Below are 15,363 nucleotides of genomic sequence, written 5' to 3'. Positions count from 1 at the left end.
AAACATGTCAAGTTAGTGGGAGATCTCGGACTAGAGCCCAAGTCTGACAGCTAGCCTCGGACTCTCTCCATGGTAGGATTTAGATGGGCTTTATGAAATGGGAGGCCACCTCCACACCCTAGTCAGACCCCAAGCACATTCCTTAGACGCTGCCAACCCCCTTCTCAATGGTCAAGCTGCTAACCCAGAGCAGAGAAACCAGCTTCCCTGCTAAGGAGCCCTTCCCAAGTAAATGCTAAGGTGAGGATGAGGAACAGGAAATATGTGACTTTAAACCACAGCCATACACACACACACACACACACACACACACACACACAACACACATACACACATACATACACATATACACACACAGAAGGAGACACCAGGTCTTCTTTCCACCCTCGTACCTGAAATTTGAGCTAAGTACTAGGGTAAGGAGGCTGATGAAGTGGACAAAAGAAAGGCAGGGGCATGGCTTAAATGAAGTTGGCCCTTGGGGGTGGGAAGGATCCAGAAGGTCTCAGCATTTGATGCCAAGGAAACATCAGCTTTTCTTAAAAAGTTCCCCAACTCCCGTAGCCTATACCATAAATCTTCTTTATCCCTCTCCTCCCCCTGGCCTAACTTGATCTTATTCTTGGGAAGTAGTTGACATGGAAAGGGCGGGTAGAAGAGGAAGCATTTACAATCACTTACGATGATTTCAAGCCCTGAAACTTGTGGAATCAGCCCAGCACTAGCAATCTAGAGACTTGAGCTGAAGTTCTGTTTGTCTGTGTGATGGCTAGTAAATTGCTTCCCCTCTCTGGACCTCAGTTTTGGTCTCATAGAACATCAAAACTGCAGGAGACCTTCAAGTCCAGCCCTTTAATTTTCACAGATGAGACAAATACTCAGAATTACATAGGCAGTAAGCAGCAGTGGCAGGATTCAAACTCAGGTCCTCTGTCTCCAATTTCAAGGCTGTTTCCACTATGCCACACTCCTATAATGTGTAATAATAAAAATAGTAGTAATAATAGCTAGCATTTACATAGCACTTTAAGATTGGTAAAGTGTTTTATATATGTCAACTTGTTTGATTCTCACAACAATACTGTGAGTTAGGTACTATTTTTATCTCTACTTTTACAAATGAGGAAACCAAGACACAGAGAAGTCAAGTGAGTTGCCCAGGGTCACATAGCTTTTAAGTGTCTGAGACAGAATTTGAACACAGATCTTCCTAACTCCAAGTCCCAAGCTCTGTCCACTGTGCCCCCTAGATGGGGAGGAGGGCATTCCTGCTTAGCAGGGGTACAGCCAGTCACAAGGTTTCCATTTTTCAATCACCAAGCTACCCAACTCTTCTTGATCACTAGCATAAGGCAGACTCTTCCCCTCCCTCTCCAAATTTAATCCCCAATGCCAACCCCACCAACCCAACCCAGACCAGCCCCAAGAAATTTCACCATTTGCTCATTCCCAGATTCAAGAATTTTCCCTTTCTTTTTGTCATTCTGTTAATGGCACCCTTTGATCCATTTTTTTCTGAGAGAATCAGGAAACCTCAGCCTTGTCCTCTCCTGTGGAGTGGAAAGAGACCTTTAAGTGTCTCCCCACTCCAGCCCATTCTCTACCCAGCTATCAAAGTAATCTTCCTAAATCCAGGTCTGACCATGTCACCTCCAGTGGCTCGGTAAATTCCAGTGGCTCCCTACTACCCCCAGGATCAAATATAAACCCCTCCATTTCACTTTTAAAGCTCTTTACAGTCTGGCCTCTTTCTACCGTTCCAGCCTTCTTCCATCTTACACTCCCGTCCACGTATTATTTGATCCAGTGACATTGGCCTCCTTGCTGGTCCTCGACCCAGATGCTCCATCTCCCAACTCCATTCCTTTTGGAATGCCATGTCCCCCTGTCTGGAATGCTCTCCCTCTTCATCTCTCCTGGCTTCCCTGGCTTTCTTCAAGTCACAGATAAATTCCCATTTTCTGCAAGCCTTTCTTTACCCCCTTAATGCTAGTGCCTTCCCTCTGTTGATTATCTCCAATTTATCTTATATGTAGCTTGATTATACATAATTGTTTATTAATTGTCTTTCCCAATAGATTGTGAGCTTCTGGAAGGCAGGGATTGTTTTTGCCTTTTTAGTGTCCCCAGAGCTTGGCACAGTGCCCCTTGGCATATGGTAAGCCCTTAATAAAGGTTTGTTGACTTATGATTGACCGATAGACTGAGAGGATAGCAGCTTGCTTGGATATATAAGGTGCCCTTCCTCTGGAAGTCTCTTAGAACATGAGGCCTCAGAGTTTGTTTTGCTGAGAAGCTATGAAATCCAGATCAAATACACTTGGCAAAGAGTCTGGGGCTTTCCAGATGGAGAACAAAGGTAGGGAGAGGGGCACTAACTCATTGCCCAGAGATGCTCCCTCCTAGGAGCCCTGGGTCAGATGATTCTGGGCCCAGGAGGCCAGACCTGGGAGGCTTTCAAGTGTTCTGGCTTTCTTGGCAGCAAACTCTTACCCATGATTCCTCCATCCCCAAACTAAAGGATTTGGCACACTGAAAGTATTAGGGACCAGATAACTGCTAGATGGACCATTGATGACTAATTGACTTATTGATTGCCTGGATGAATGAATGACTGACTGACTTTTCAACTGATCAAACTATGGACTCACTAAGCTCTTGTGGCCCAGAGGAAAATTCTATCTCTTCCCTTTCATTTTCCTGTACTCTCAGACCCTGGAATCTATCCCCCAGGAAAAGGCTATATAAGTAATCTATTAGATTAGTTCCAGGTCACATTGGAGATTTTTAATTAAGTCAGGCAAAGGACAGAGGACCAGAGTGGAAGACATTAGCCAATGACTACAGGGCTTGGGGGGGGGGGTTGGGGTGGATGAGAGCTGGGAAAATGGGGAACTGATGGGCAGACATTGGAGAGGGAGCCCTTCCCCTAGGTCCAGCCTCTGGAGGGCAGGCAGTGGTTTTGGCCCGAGCTGTCTGCTTTGCCACTTTCAGCCTTGAGGGCTCACTAAGGTCTGGCTCTTGTTGCCCCCACCCTCACCCTGGGGCATGGTGTCTTTCTGAGCCATAGGAATTTCCCATTGGTTAAAAGCTCCATCCTCCCATTTCCATTCGGGCTCATTCTTCTCTCCATCCCTGATGACTGGTTTGTGCTCTAGGCCCAGGAACCCCAAGCTCAGAGTCCTGTGAGTTCCATGGATTTGGCTCCACCTTCTGCCCTCATGCCCTGTGTCAGACTGACCCAAGGCAACAAGTAGGCAGGTGCTGCCAGCTCAAAAGCAGTCTGATTATGTTTTAATGATAATAATTAATGAGAAATGTCATGGCATAATAGGTAGAGCACCAGCCTCAAAGTCAGGAAGCCCTATGTCTGCCTCTCATTCACTGGTGCAGTGATCATGAGAAAGTCACATCACCCCCAGACAACTCTCTGAGGATGCAAAGAAGTAGAGGAGGTCATCTGCACTGGTGGAGGGCACTTTCACACTGGCAGTATCCCACATGGATGAAATCATCAGTCCTAACAATAATAATAATAATAATAATAATAATAACAATAGTAGAAACAGCTCATTTTGAGAACACTTTAAGCTACACACAGCATTGTCCCTACAACAGCTCCATGAGGTTGGTTGTTCAAAGAGCACCATTCCTATGTTATGAAAGGAAGGAAAGAAGGAAGGAAGGAAGGAAGGATCTGAAATATCTGAGGAAACAAAGGTTTGAGCTTCCAAGCACATTGATTTATTAAGTAATGCATGCCAATTGCATAACAAATTGGGAGCAGGCCTCAGCTTGGCATTGGACCTTCATTACAGGTGTAGACAGATTTTTATGCACTAAAAAAAGCAATTAACAGGATATGAACTAGGACATAGGGTAGCTAGTTGGCACAGTGGATAGAGCACTAGGCTTGTAATGTGGAAAACTTAAGTCAAATCTAGTCTCAGATACTAGCTATGTAACTTCGGGCAAGTCACTTAACCCCACCTGCCTCAGTTCCTCATCTGTAAAATGGGAACACACTGGAGAAGGAAATGGCAAACGGTTCCAGTATCTTTGCCAGGAAAACCCTGTGGGGTCATATAGAGTCAAACACAACTGAACAGCAACAAAAACCAAGACACAAGATTAAGTAATCTGATTTTTAATTGGAGAAAAGATTAGGGACTTTCTGAATTGGGAGGGGGAGAGAAAACAGGTGTAATTCCCTGAAATCAGAAAAAAAAAAATAAAGATTCCACTCCCCCCAAGTGTCTGTATTCAGTCAAAGAAATGTAGAAACAATAACTGATTGACCAGTATGGGGCCAGTTTTCAAATAAGACATATGGGTTTGAGATGTATAATTATGAAAAAATTCCTTACATCAGTCTTTGGATCTGACCACTTTTCTGGTCAACTTAACCTAGGTCTTAGTTAAGGGTCTCTACAGAACAGGTAGAGGTGTTTCAGCTTCCCAGTCACACAAAGATAGGTTCAAACAATACAATAAGGTTTTCTCTCAATTCCCACAATTGAATAAAGTTACTTTTCACAGGACAGAAGTTGGACTTTTGAATAGAAAGGGAACTGAGCTAGATCCAGAATTCAGTCACAAGATGCAGTCAGTTTGGTTCACACAATTGGAAGGAAGGAAGGAAGGAAGGAAGAAAGAAAGAAAGAAAGAAAGAAAGAAAGAAAGAAAGAAAGAAAGGAGGAAGGAAATAAGTATTTATTAAGAGCCGTTTTTGTGCCAGTCTGTGTTTAGTACTTTACAAATACCCCTTTTGATCCTTATCACAGCCCAGTGAGATAGGTGCTATTATAATCTCCATTTACAATTGAGGAAAGAGAGGCAGAGAAATGTTAAGCAACTTGCCCAGGGTTACATAGCTAGTGGCAGATCCAGGGTTCAAACCCAGTTCTTCAGACCCCCTACTTTAGTATTCTTTCCACTACATCCTTATTCTTAAAGCAGCAGGGCTTAGCTATATTGTCTAGGTTAGCTAGTTCCTGGCTTGCTGCTCACTCATCTGCAATTTCTCTGGATTGGTTCATGACCCATCCCCTTTCTAATATATAGTCTCCTCTTACTTCAGTATAGGACAATTACAAGAAGTCTAAGCCTCCAAGGTTTCCAAGTCCCTCCCACTCATAATCCTTCCTTTTTCACCTCCGCTCCCCACCCCAGCCCTTATAGCACGTTACTGTGTAACAGTTATCTGTGTTTGTATTGCATCCTCCCACATTCTCTGTGGACAAAGACCTTGTCTTATCTATCTAAACTTTGCCTCTCCTGGTTTTAGCATGATGCTCTGCATGTAGAAGGTGCTTAAAAAGAAGAGGTTGAACTGAATAGATGGGTCTGTACAATGGTGAAAAGCAGAGTCCCAGAAAAGGGAGGTGATTTACCCAAGGTCACACAACTGGAAGAAGTTGGAGCAGGCTTTGAACCCCTGTCTCCCGACTCCAGGTTAAATGCTCTTTCCCTCACCCCATGCTGCCTCTCTAGGAGAATGAGCCCGGGGCTGGATTTGAGTACCAGTTCTATAATGTACTGGCTATGTGTCCCTGGGCAAGTCCCCCGCTCTGAGCTTCAGGTTCCTCATCTATAAAAATAAAGATGAGAAGCACTCTTTCTACCTTCCTCACAGGGATGTGGTAGCTCTTTGAAAACTGTAAAAGCATGATTCAACACCAGTTATTGGTAAATGTTACAAAATTATAGCAAAAATAGTGATAAATAGGACTTTTGTTGTTCAGTCATTTTTCAGTTTGTCTGACTCTTCGTGACACAATTTGGAGTTTTCTTGGCAGAGGAAGTAAAGTGGTTTGCCATTTCCTTCTTCTGTTCATTGTACAGATGAGGAAACTGAGGCAAATGGAGTTAAGTGCCCAGGGTTACACAGCTAGTAAATATATTTTAAAATAAGTATGTGGAAATCAGGAAGGAATAATCAGAAAACAGAGAAGCAGGCTGGTGAGTTGGGAAGAATGCTGGATCTAGAGTTAGTTTTTCCTTATAGGCAGCAGGAGAAAGGAGGCAATCAGAGGGGGTTTCCAGGTAGAGCTTGGAGGAAGTCTTTGCTAGCCTGTTCACTAGGCTTCCCAGGGAGACCAGGAGAGTAGTATTCCCAGCAGGTACCATCACTTTGACCTCAGTGAACCTCCCTATCCAAGCCTGAGGTCCTGGGGTTATCTTGTAATACCCTACCCCCCTCACCTCCAGATAGGCTGGCCTGTAGCTGACTCAGTCCAGGCTGATTCAGGACTTTAAGGGGAAAACAAAATAAAGGAGTTGGGGATGTCTCCTCAGTTATGAGGTTGCCTCAGTTTCCCCAATTCCATGGGAAATAGCCCCAAAGGCACTAGATTTGGATTCGGGACACCTGCTACTTCCCCCTGCCTATGTGGCCTTAGGGTAGTCATATCTCCTGCTTGAGCTGAGTCCAGTTTCCTCCTCTGTAAAACTAAAAGATCAAATTAAATGCTCTCTTCAAGTTGCTTCTGGTTTTAAAATCTGAGCTCTTCCAGGGATCTGCTCTGGGATCTTCCAACTCATTTCCTCAGGAAATTCTAAGAAAGCATGTGGAAAGAAACCTCTCAGACTCTAGGATGATACTCCAGCAGAGCTCAACAGGTCTTGGCCAGCTGCCAAGGCTTCAAGGAGGGTTCTTGAAGAGGCAGTAATTTAAGCGGAGATGCTACTCATTCTCAGCATGAAGTAGGGAGGGGCAGGGGGGCAAAGTGGGGAGGGGCAAGGGGATGGAGCGGGATAGACTTCAGAACATAGTGACAACTTAGAATCACAGAATGCTGGAGCTAGAAAAAAACTTAAGAGTTTATACAAAATACATACCAAGTAGTTGGTGCCAAGATGGAGTGTCCAGTATGGAGAAAGGCAGAAAGGCTAGTTTGGTTGGAATACAGCAGGCAAGGAAGGGAGTTATAGAAAGTCTAACTGGAAACAGTACACCTGAGATTGGCCATTTCGTAAGCAAATCTTTCTTTTGTCCTTCATATACTGGAATTTTTACATTTGTGGAATATTAGGTATAGAATTGAAAAAAAAGAAATATAGGTCAGAAACTCAGATCATGAATCCTTCATGGCCTCTGGTTTTATGCTTTAACACTTCTGCAAACATGAACTGGGAGTCGGGGCCCCTGGAGCAGTTCTGCCCATCCCCAATTCAATTCTGCACATTTATTAAGGACCTACCATGGACAGGACCGTGACAGATACAAAATGCTGGAGATGCAAAGTATTGATTTTAGAGTCAGAGGATCTCGGTTGAAATCCTGCCTCTCCTACCAACCAGCTGCATGATCTTGGGCAAATCACTTGATCTCTATTGGCCTTGGTGATCTCATCTGTAAAATGAGAGGGGGCTGGGCTAAGTCGCCTCTAAGATTCCTTCTGGCTCTAAATCTGTGATGAAAATCACAAGGAGCTTCTATTGTCCTAGGAGAATACGACACATAGCTAGAAGATATTTAGATAGATAGATAGATAGAGAGAGAGAGAGAGAGAGAGAGAGAGAGAAATGGATAGATAGAGACAGACAGGTAGATAGACATTGATATAGATAGGTATGTGTGTATATGTATGCATACACAAATATACACACAGTGTATTTATTATATATGCTATATGTGTGTATGTATATATATGCGTATATATACATACATACATACATACATATATATGTGTATATATATTATATATATATATATAGTATACATCAGTAAGAATAATGAAAGGCTGAATGGGAGAGGCCAGAGGAGAGATCCAGAGGATGCAGGTGCTTGATTTTTAAATTTCCTAATCTAGTCATTTCTAGTGAGAGGCCGTACAGAATAGTGGATAGAGAGCTGGCCTCAAAACCAAGAAAAGCTGCGTCCAAGTCCTGGCTGTTTGGCCATGCACATGTCCCTTAACTTCTCAGGAAACTCAATAAGAATCTAAGTTGCAGAAAGGGTTAGTGGTAGAGGAATTTTCCTTACCTGGGAATTCCCTTTAATCAATGAAATCCCAGGTCCAGTCCCTGGTTCTCTCCCCTGTAGGTGAGAGTATGAGGTAGGTGAACAAATAAATAAAAGTTAGAAAATGATTAAGTACATAGCAGAGTTCAGAAAGGTCCAAATGACTCTAGGCAGGAGGAGTCCCTTGTTCTCTGGGAGAATCAGCAAAGACTTCATAGAGGTGGTGACACCTGATCTAGGTCTTAAAGGACAGTAATAGATAGAGAAAGGAACCTGCAAGTCAGTGGATGTGAGTTCAAGTTCCAGCTGTGCTACTAACTAGCTGTGTAACCTGGAGAAGTTAACTGCTCCTCTCTGGGCCTTAGGTTGGTTTTTTTTCCCCTGTAAAATGGAAATAGTAACATTTGACCCTATTTGGAGATAGAGAGTTGGATAAAGTGCCCCTAATCCATGGATATAACCATCCAAGAGGATATACTACTCATTTTATCATCAAACTGGAGGGGAGGAATAAAGAGGTTGAGTGAGAGTACTCATGCTCTCCAAGGAGAGGGGGGTGCCTGGGGTAGGGGATGCTGAGGAGGTGGGAGTTTCCCAGTTGATTTCATCTTGCAGAAAGGGATACTCTGAAGGAAAGTTACAAAGTTTAAAATTCATAAATGCTAGAGCTGGAAGGAAATAAAGTGAGGCCTTTGGGGCTGTTAAGGGGCACCATAGCGCATAGAGCGCCAGGCCTAGAGGCAGGAAAACTCATCTTCCTGAGTTCAAATCTGGCCTCAGACACTTACCTAGTGACCCTAGCCAAGTCACTTAACCCTGTTTGCCTATTTCCTCATCTACAAAATGAGCTGGAAAAGGAAATAGCAAACCACTTAAGTATCTTTATCAAGAAAATCCCAAATGGGGTCATGAAAAATCTGACATGACTGAACAACAAAAAACTGAGGCCCAGAGAAGTTAAACAATTTCCACCAAGTCACACAGTGAGTTAGCCACAGAGTAAGAAATCAAACCAAAGCCTTCTGGCTTCAAGTTCCAGGGCCTCCACTTTTGGACTCTTGGGAGTCAGATATTCAACAGTTTCTTGGTTTAGGCTTAAGTCTCATGAACTCATAGGCCTTTTGCTGTAGAGACCAAATCCAAAACGGATTTTTATTGGGGCTATTGAGAGGATTAGATGAGATGATATGTGAAAGCAATTTGTAAACTCTCAACCCAGCCCTCTATGGCACACTATGTGGCGCACCTCTATGTGCTATAAATTGTAAATACGTACCTTAATTGAGTGATTGAAGAGGAGAAAAGGCAGAAAATACTAAGAGTGTCTTAGTGGCCATCTAAGGATGTCCAGTTCTGGGGGAAGGGAGAAGACGGGCCAGACCTCACCTATGTGCTAATTAACTGGGCAGATTTCCAGAAGAGGAGACTGACCTCCTGAAAGAACCGTGACCTGATCTCTTTCCATCCAATGGTGGGACACATGTCTTTATAGGGCCAGCCCAGCAGAGGATTGAAATGTCAGATCCGGAAACTGAGATCAAGATGAGCAGTAAGCCTGCATCTAAAAGCCAAGCTGAGCCAGTCCAGAAGAGGCTCTGTTCCAATTTATTTCTCAGCGTCAAGGTACCAAATCTGGCACCAGAGCACCTTGGGAGAGGAAGGGCTCCTCTTGGAGAAGAAGGGTTCAGGGAAATGCTCATCCTCAAATTTGGAGGACTAGGTGCATGGCCCTGGGGACAGGGAAATTTAGAAGAGTATCTGGCTTGTGGCTTAGTTACCAGGACCTCAGAGGTAGAATCTAAGGAGTATCCAATCAGAGAAGGGGAGACAGATCATATACAAATGGGATAAGAAAAATCTATAAACACAAAAGAATCAACTGTTGATTCTCTACCCTAAAGAAGCAGTTTGGGCCAAATGACTATTATCCCAAAAATTATTTTTATTTGACCGTGAATCAAATGAGATATATTCTCTCCTCACTTTCTTCCCTAGTTCTCTGTCTTTCTCTGTGTCTCTGCATCTCTGACTCTGTCAGTCTGTCTCTGCCTTCTCTCTCTCTCTCTCTCTCTCTGTGTCTCTCTGTCTCTCTCTCTCTGTGTCTGTCTCTCTCTCTCTCTCTGTCTGTCTCTGTCTCTCTGTCTCTCTGTCTCTCTCTCATAATCTCAGAGCTCTGGATGAAAAGGAGGAAGAGTCCCAGGAGAATGGGGTGGGAGTGGGGGTAGGGGACGGGGTGATAACAGAATGGCCTGGGATTTGTCCTGAACTGTGAATAAATTGGAATTGACCTCAAATTCTAAAAGACAATTAGAGGAGTCCTTAGGGATAAGAGGAAGAAGTGAGAGAAGGATAAGGGCAATTATGCTGGGTCAATCCTAGAAGCCTTCCTGGGTGAAATGGCCTATAACTGAGACATAAAGGACAGAACATGGCAGGTGGGATGAGGAAAGACATTCCTAATCCAACACCAGAATAGAGGTTGAAAGGCCAGAAGGGGCTCCCAAAGCTCTACCCACTCACTCCTACACTCTCTTCCAGGAGCTCCCCTACCCTTCCCAACCACAGCAACCCACCGATCTAGTTCTGGCAAGGTGGAGAGGGGTGGAAGAGGGGATCTAGGAAGTAGAGAAGAGTTCATAGCCCACAAACTTAAGTTGCAACCACCAAACAGTTTTTTGGAGTTCTGCACCTCGAGTACTATTGACCCCACCAGCTCCCCAAGAGACTCCCCTGGGATCTTTGTCTCTCTCCCCATCCCTCCCCAACTCTTGAAGGTCCTGTTTCAGAAGCTTGAGAGGAATTAATAAGTTTCTCCTCCCTCTCTCCCCACACCCTCCTTCTCACATAAATCATGTCACCTCTCTTCTCCCTCTCTTTGGTCTTTCTGTTCCTCTCTCCTCTCTCTCCCTCCCTTTCTTCTGTAATTCCCTCTCTCCTTTTCTTCTATGTCCTTCCCTCTTGTCTCTCCTTCCCTTTCTCCCTCTCTTCTATCTGTTCTTCTCTCTCCTCTGTCTCTCCCTCCTTCTCTCCCGCTCTTTTGTCTCTCCTTCCCTCTGTCCTTTTGTATCTCTCCCACCCCCTGCTCTGCCTCTCCCTCCTCTCCCCCTCTTTTATCTCTCCCCCTCTTCTGTCTCTGTCTCTCCCTCCTTCTCTCTCCCTCCTTTGTCTCTCCCTCCTCTCCCTCTCTTCTGTTTCTGTGTCTCCCTTTTCTATTCTCACTCTGCTCTCTTCCCCCTCTGTGTCTCTACAGTTCTTTGTACTGTGCCATAGCCTGCTGCAGCTGGCCCAACTCATGATCTCAGGCTACCTGAAGAGCTCCATCTCCACCATAGAGAAACGCTTTGGCCTGTCCAGTCAGACCTCAGGGCTCCTGGCTGCATTCAATGAGGTATGTCCAATCCCCCAGCCCTGCTGTGCTCCAGGCTATCCTGGCACCCTGAGGGAGCAAGTGAAGGTGTCTTCTTTCTCTCTCCCATTACCTGCCTTGTCTCAGTTCTCTCCTGCTGCCTGTGTCCAGGACCCTTCACCTTTAGCTACGGTCAGACTCCCCAGTGATACTGGGCCAGGCCTTCAGGGACTCACTCTGTGTCTTCAAAAGTAACAGTTGACTCTGTAAGAGGCAACACCATGTAGTGGGAAGACTCTTGGACTTCAACTTCCTCTAACATCCTGTGACCATCAATAAGTCACATCCCTTCTCGGGGGATGGGGGCGGAATATGCCTCTATAGAAATAAAGGATTAGATTAAATAGCCTCTCCAGTCCCCCCCTACTCTAACATTCTATGTTCTGAAGGTTCCTTTCAGTTCTAATGTTCTATGTTCTAAGGTCTCTCCCAGTTATTCTCTGTTATAAGGACCATTCAGGTTTAATATTCTGTGGTCTAGGGTCCCTCCTAGGGTCCCTGTTTTCTAGGATACCTTTTCTTCCCCCTCAAATATTCTAGGATGTAGCTGTCTGTATTTAATATTCTGTTATAAGGCCCTTTCCAACTCTTACGTTGTTAGTGTATGAACAATTAGTAAGCTCCTACCCTGGATTTGTTTTGTAAAGGCTGGAACTGGCCAGACAGACTCCTTTAAGGAGAATTGGGGCTGTCTTTCGTCCCTGCCACATAGTACAGTTGTTCAAAGTCACTGAATGCTTATCACCACCACCACCACTCCTGGCCTCTGGAGCCTGAAAATGGAAAGTGGAGATTTTTCAACTGCTGGGCAACTTTAGGCAAGTGGCTCCCTTTCTGAGCCTGTTTCCACCTCTACAAAATGAGAGAGTTAGAATAGAGTGGTGGGAAGGGCTAATTGCAGAATCAGGGAGCTGAGGAGCACCCAGTTATCTCACGTAGAAGAAAACTGAGACTGGGGAAAGGGAAATCAGTCACCCCAGATCACGTGACTCGTGAACTCATAGATGTTAGGGTCAGAAAGGACTTCAAAGATTATTTAGTTCAACCTTTTCAGCCCACAGAGGAGGGAAATGAAGCCACGGAGGTTAAGTGATTTGCTTAAGATCATATCACAAGGTGGTCAAAGAGAAGTTATATCCAAGGTCTCATAACTCCTAAACCAGGGCTCTTAGGTCCCTTCCAGCTTGAAAATTTGGGGATTCTCCCCAGACTCCCCCTATATCTATAGCAGTGGGTACACTTCTCCTCTCCTTCCCCTGGCTTGATGAGGGTCTGGAGTTGGGAGCCTATCCTGTATGTTTATTCTCTTTTTGAGGACTGCTAGGTGGGCATGAGAGCAGCTAGGTGGCCCAGTGCATAAAGCATCAGGCCTGGAATCAGGAAGTCTCATCTTCCTGAGTTCAAATCCGGCCTCAGACATTTCCTAGCTGTGTGACCCTGAGCAAGTCACTTAACCCTGTTTGCCTCAGTTTCCTCATCTGTAAAAAAAATGAGCTGGAAAAGAAAATGGCAAACCACTCCAGTATCTTTTCCAAACAAACAGAAAAAAAAACACAAAACCAAAACCCAAATGGGATCATAAAGTCAGACACAACTGAACAAGGTGGGCATCAGTGTGAGAGTATGAGCTGTGGGGATGGGGGTGAAGTATGGAAGGAGGCCTCTTGGAACAAGCTACTTGGAGACAGGGGGATGGATGAGGTGACCCCAATCTGTAGAGATAAGATCTAATGGGTTATGTCCATTCTCAGCATCAAGTTAGCTTGGGGTCTAAGGGGAAGGGCAGAGGCTTTGGGGGCTAGAGTGAGAATTTTAGAGCTCATCTAGCCTAACTCTGTACTTTGTGGGGATACAAACTACAGCCCAGAGAAGTTCAGTCCCCTTCCTGAAGTCCCACTTAGAGTTAGTGGCAGAGCCAGGAATCAAAGCAAGGTCTTCTGACTCCATGTCCAGTGCACTTTCCTTCATGCTTAGATTCTTAGGAGTCCGACAGTAAGCAAATGATATCTTGGATTAGGCTTAAGTCTTGTAAATTTTCGTAACATCAGACCTTCACCCCACTTCCATGTTGCTAGGTAAGGACCATAGGCAAGAAAGATTTGGTTTTCTGATAAACTGTTGGAGGTTGGGGCTTCTCAGTGCTACAGCTCTCCCTTTGATAGTACAGAAGTATGACCATTCCTACATCAATCCATGCTCTTTCTTAAGAATATGTCAAGGTCAGCTCTCTATTAACTATTTCATACCACCTCCTAAGGTAGATAGTACAAGGATTATTATATTACCCTCATTTTATAGCAGAGTAAACTGAGGTTCAGAGGAGTAAAGAACTTGTGCATGGCCACACACAGCTGGCAGGTATTGGAGCTGGGATTCAATCTCAGGGTTCTTACTCCAAGTCCAGGGCTGTTCCCAGTCCACTGCACAGTGGCTCATAGAGAGGAAGTCAGTCTGTCAGCCTTTTACCCCTTTCTGACTCTTCTCCCTTGCAGGTGGGGAACACAACCCTCATCGTATTCGTGAGCTACTTTGGGAGCCGGGTCCACCGGCCCCGTCTGATTGGCCTTGGAGCTGTCCTAGTCGCGGTGGCAGGGCTCCTCATGAGCCTTCCCCACTTCATCGCTGAGCCCTATCATTATGACCACGTTGACCTTGGTGAGAGAGCCTAGAGACAGACCATTGGGAGTCTGTGGGGAGGTGTCACTCAGCTGATGGAATATAAAGTTCTTATGAGGAGTAGTGAGAAAGAAGCCTGGAAAAATGGAGAAATGTTAAATTCTAGTGAGCTTTGAATGTCAAGCTAATGAATTCTTTAGGTAATGGGTGGTTACTAAATATTCTGGAGTAGGCTAATAATAAAGCCAGACATCCTTTTGGAAGATTCTTTTGGCAAGTGTTTGAAGGATGGATTAGAGAAGGAAGAGATTGGAGGAAGGTAGACTAGTTAGGAGGCCAGGTAAGAGGTTATGAGATCCTGAATTAGACTGAATTATCAGTATGAGTGGAGTAGAAGGGACTGAGATGAGGGATGTTTTGGAGGCAGAATCAACAGTATTTGGAAAGTGACTGGGTGAAGAAGGAGAGAGGAGGGAAAGGAGAGAGTCAAAGACAATTCTAAGAATTGGAGTCTGGGTGTCTAGGAGGATGGTGGTGCCATTGGCAAACGTAAGGAAGTTGTAAGAAGGTTTAGAAGGAAAGATGAGTAAGTTCCAGGAACCTATTAAGAGTGAGTGGCCATTGGAGCCCCTGAGTGAAAGGGTGCAACAGGCAACTGACATGTGGAACTGGAGCTATGGAGTTAGTGGTTTTTGCCAAACTGAGGATGTTCTATTTGATTCTGAAGGTGACAAGATATCACTGGAGTCTATTAAGTAGGGAATGTGCCATGGTCAGACCTGGGCTTTAGGAGGATCAGATTGATAGCTGAGTGTAGGCCCGAGGGCCCGAGGCAGCATGGAACAGTATTAGTGGTATAACAACCAGCTTTATACCTGCATCTTCTTTAAGAAGAGATGGATCTGACTGGAAAGGACTTGAAAAAGAGAGGCCAACCAAAAGGCCACTGTGATAGCCTAGGAAGCATAAAATGCTTCAGGGAACTCCCATGAGGCTAAGGACTGATCAAAGGCTATTGCATTTGATAACTAGGAGCCCATTGGTGACCTGTGGTCAGAATGTTTCTATAGAGTAGCACAGTCTAACACCAGAGTACAGGGGACTGAGGAGTGAGGAGGGCCAAGTATAGATGATGCTTTCTACAGCTTTGATGGTGAAAGGAAGGAGAAGGAAGTGTTGGCAGCTTAGTGGTAGTAGCAGAAAGGGTATTCGAAGTATTGAAGAATTGGCATTGAAATATTGAAGAAAGGGTATTTTTAATTCAGTGAAAAGATGCCTACAGGCAAAGGGAAAGGAGCCGGGGGGGGGGGGGGGGGGGGGGAGGAGGTAGGGGGGGGGGGGGGGGGGGGGGGGGGGGAGGGGGGGGAGGAGGGGG

At 45.0% G+C, this 15,363-nt stretch overlaps 1 protein-coding gene across 1 annotated transcript in view; it reads left to right on the top strand.

Moving 5' to 3' along the window:
- The window catches only part of SLCO2B1 (solute carrier organic anion transporter family member 2B1), a 101,532-nt gene that overhangs the window by 14,634 nt on the left and 71,535 nt on the right, over positions 1-15,363 (top strand). Inside the window, exons 2-4 of the mRNA XM_027848319.1 lie at positions 9,459-9,589; positions 11,217-11,354; positions 13,865-14,027. Coding sequence (XP_027704120.1) covers positions 9,482-9,589; positions 11,217-11,354; positions 13,865-14,027 — 409 coding nt within the window. The 5' untranslated portion in view covers positions 9,459-9,481. The remainder of the gene's footprint in view (positions 1-9,458; positions 9,590-11,216; positions 11,355-13,864; positions 14,028-15,363) is intronic.

The sequence above is a fragment of the Vombatus ursinus genome, unplaced genomic scaffold (genome assembly GCF_900497805.2).
Source record: "Vombatus ursinus unplaced genomic scaffold, bare-nosed wombat genome assembly UNPS02005659.1, whole genome shotgun sequence".
In the NCBI taxonomy this organism is placed as follows: Eukaryota; Metazoa; Chordata; class Mammalia; order Diprotodontia; family Vombatidae; genus Vombatus; species Vombatus ursinus.
Note: the sequence above shows the minus strand (reverse complement) of the source record. Positions and strands in the feature narration are given on the sequence as shown.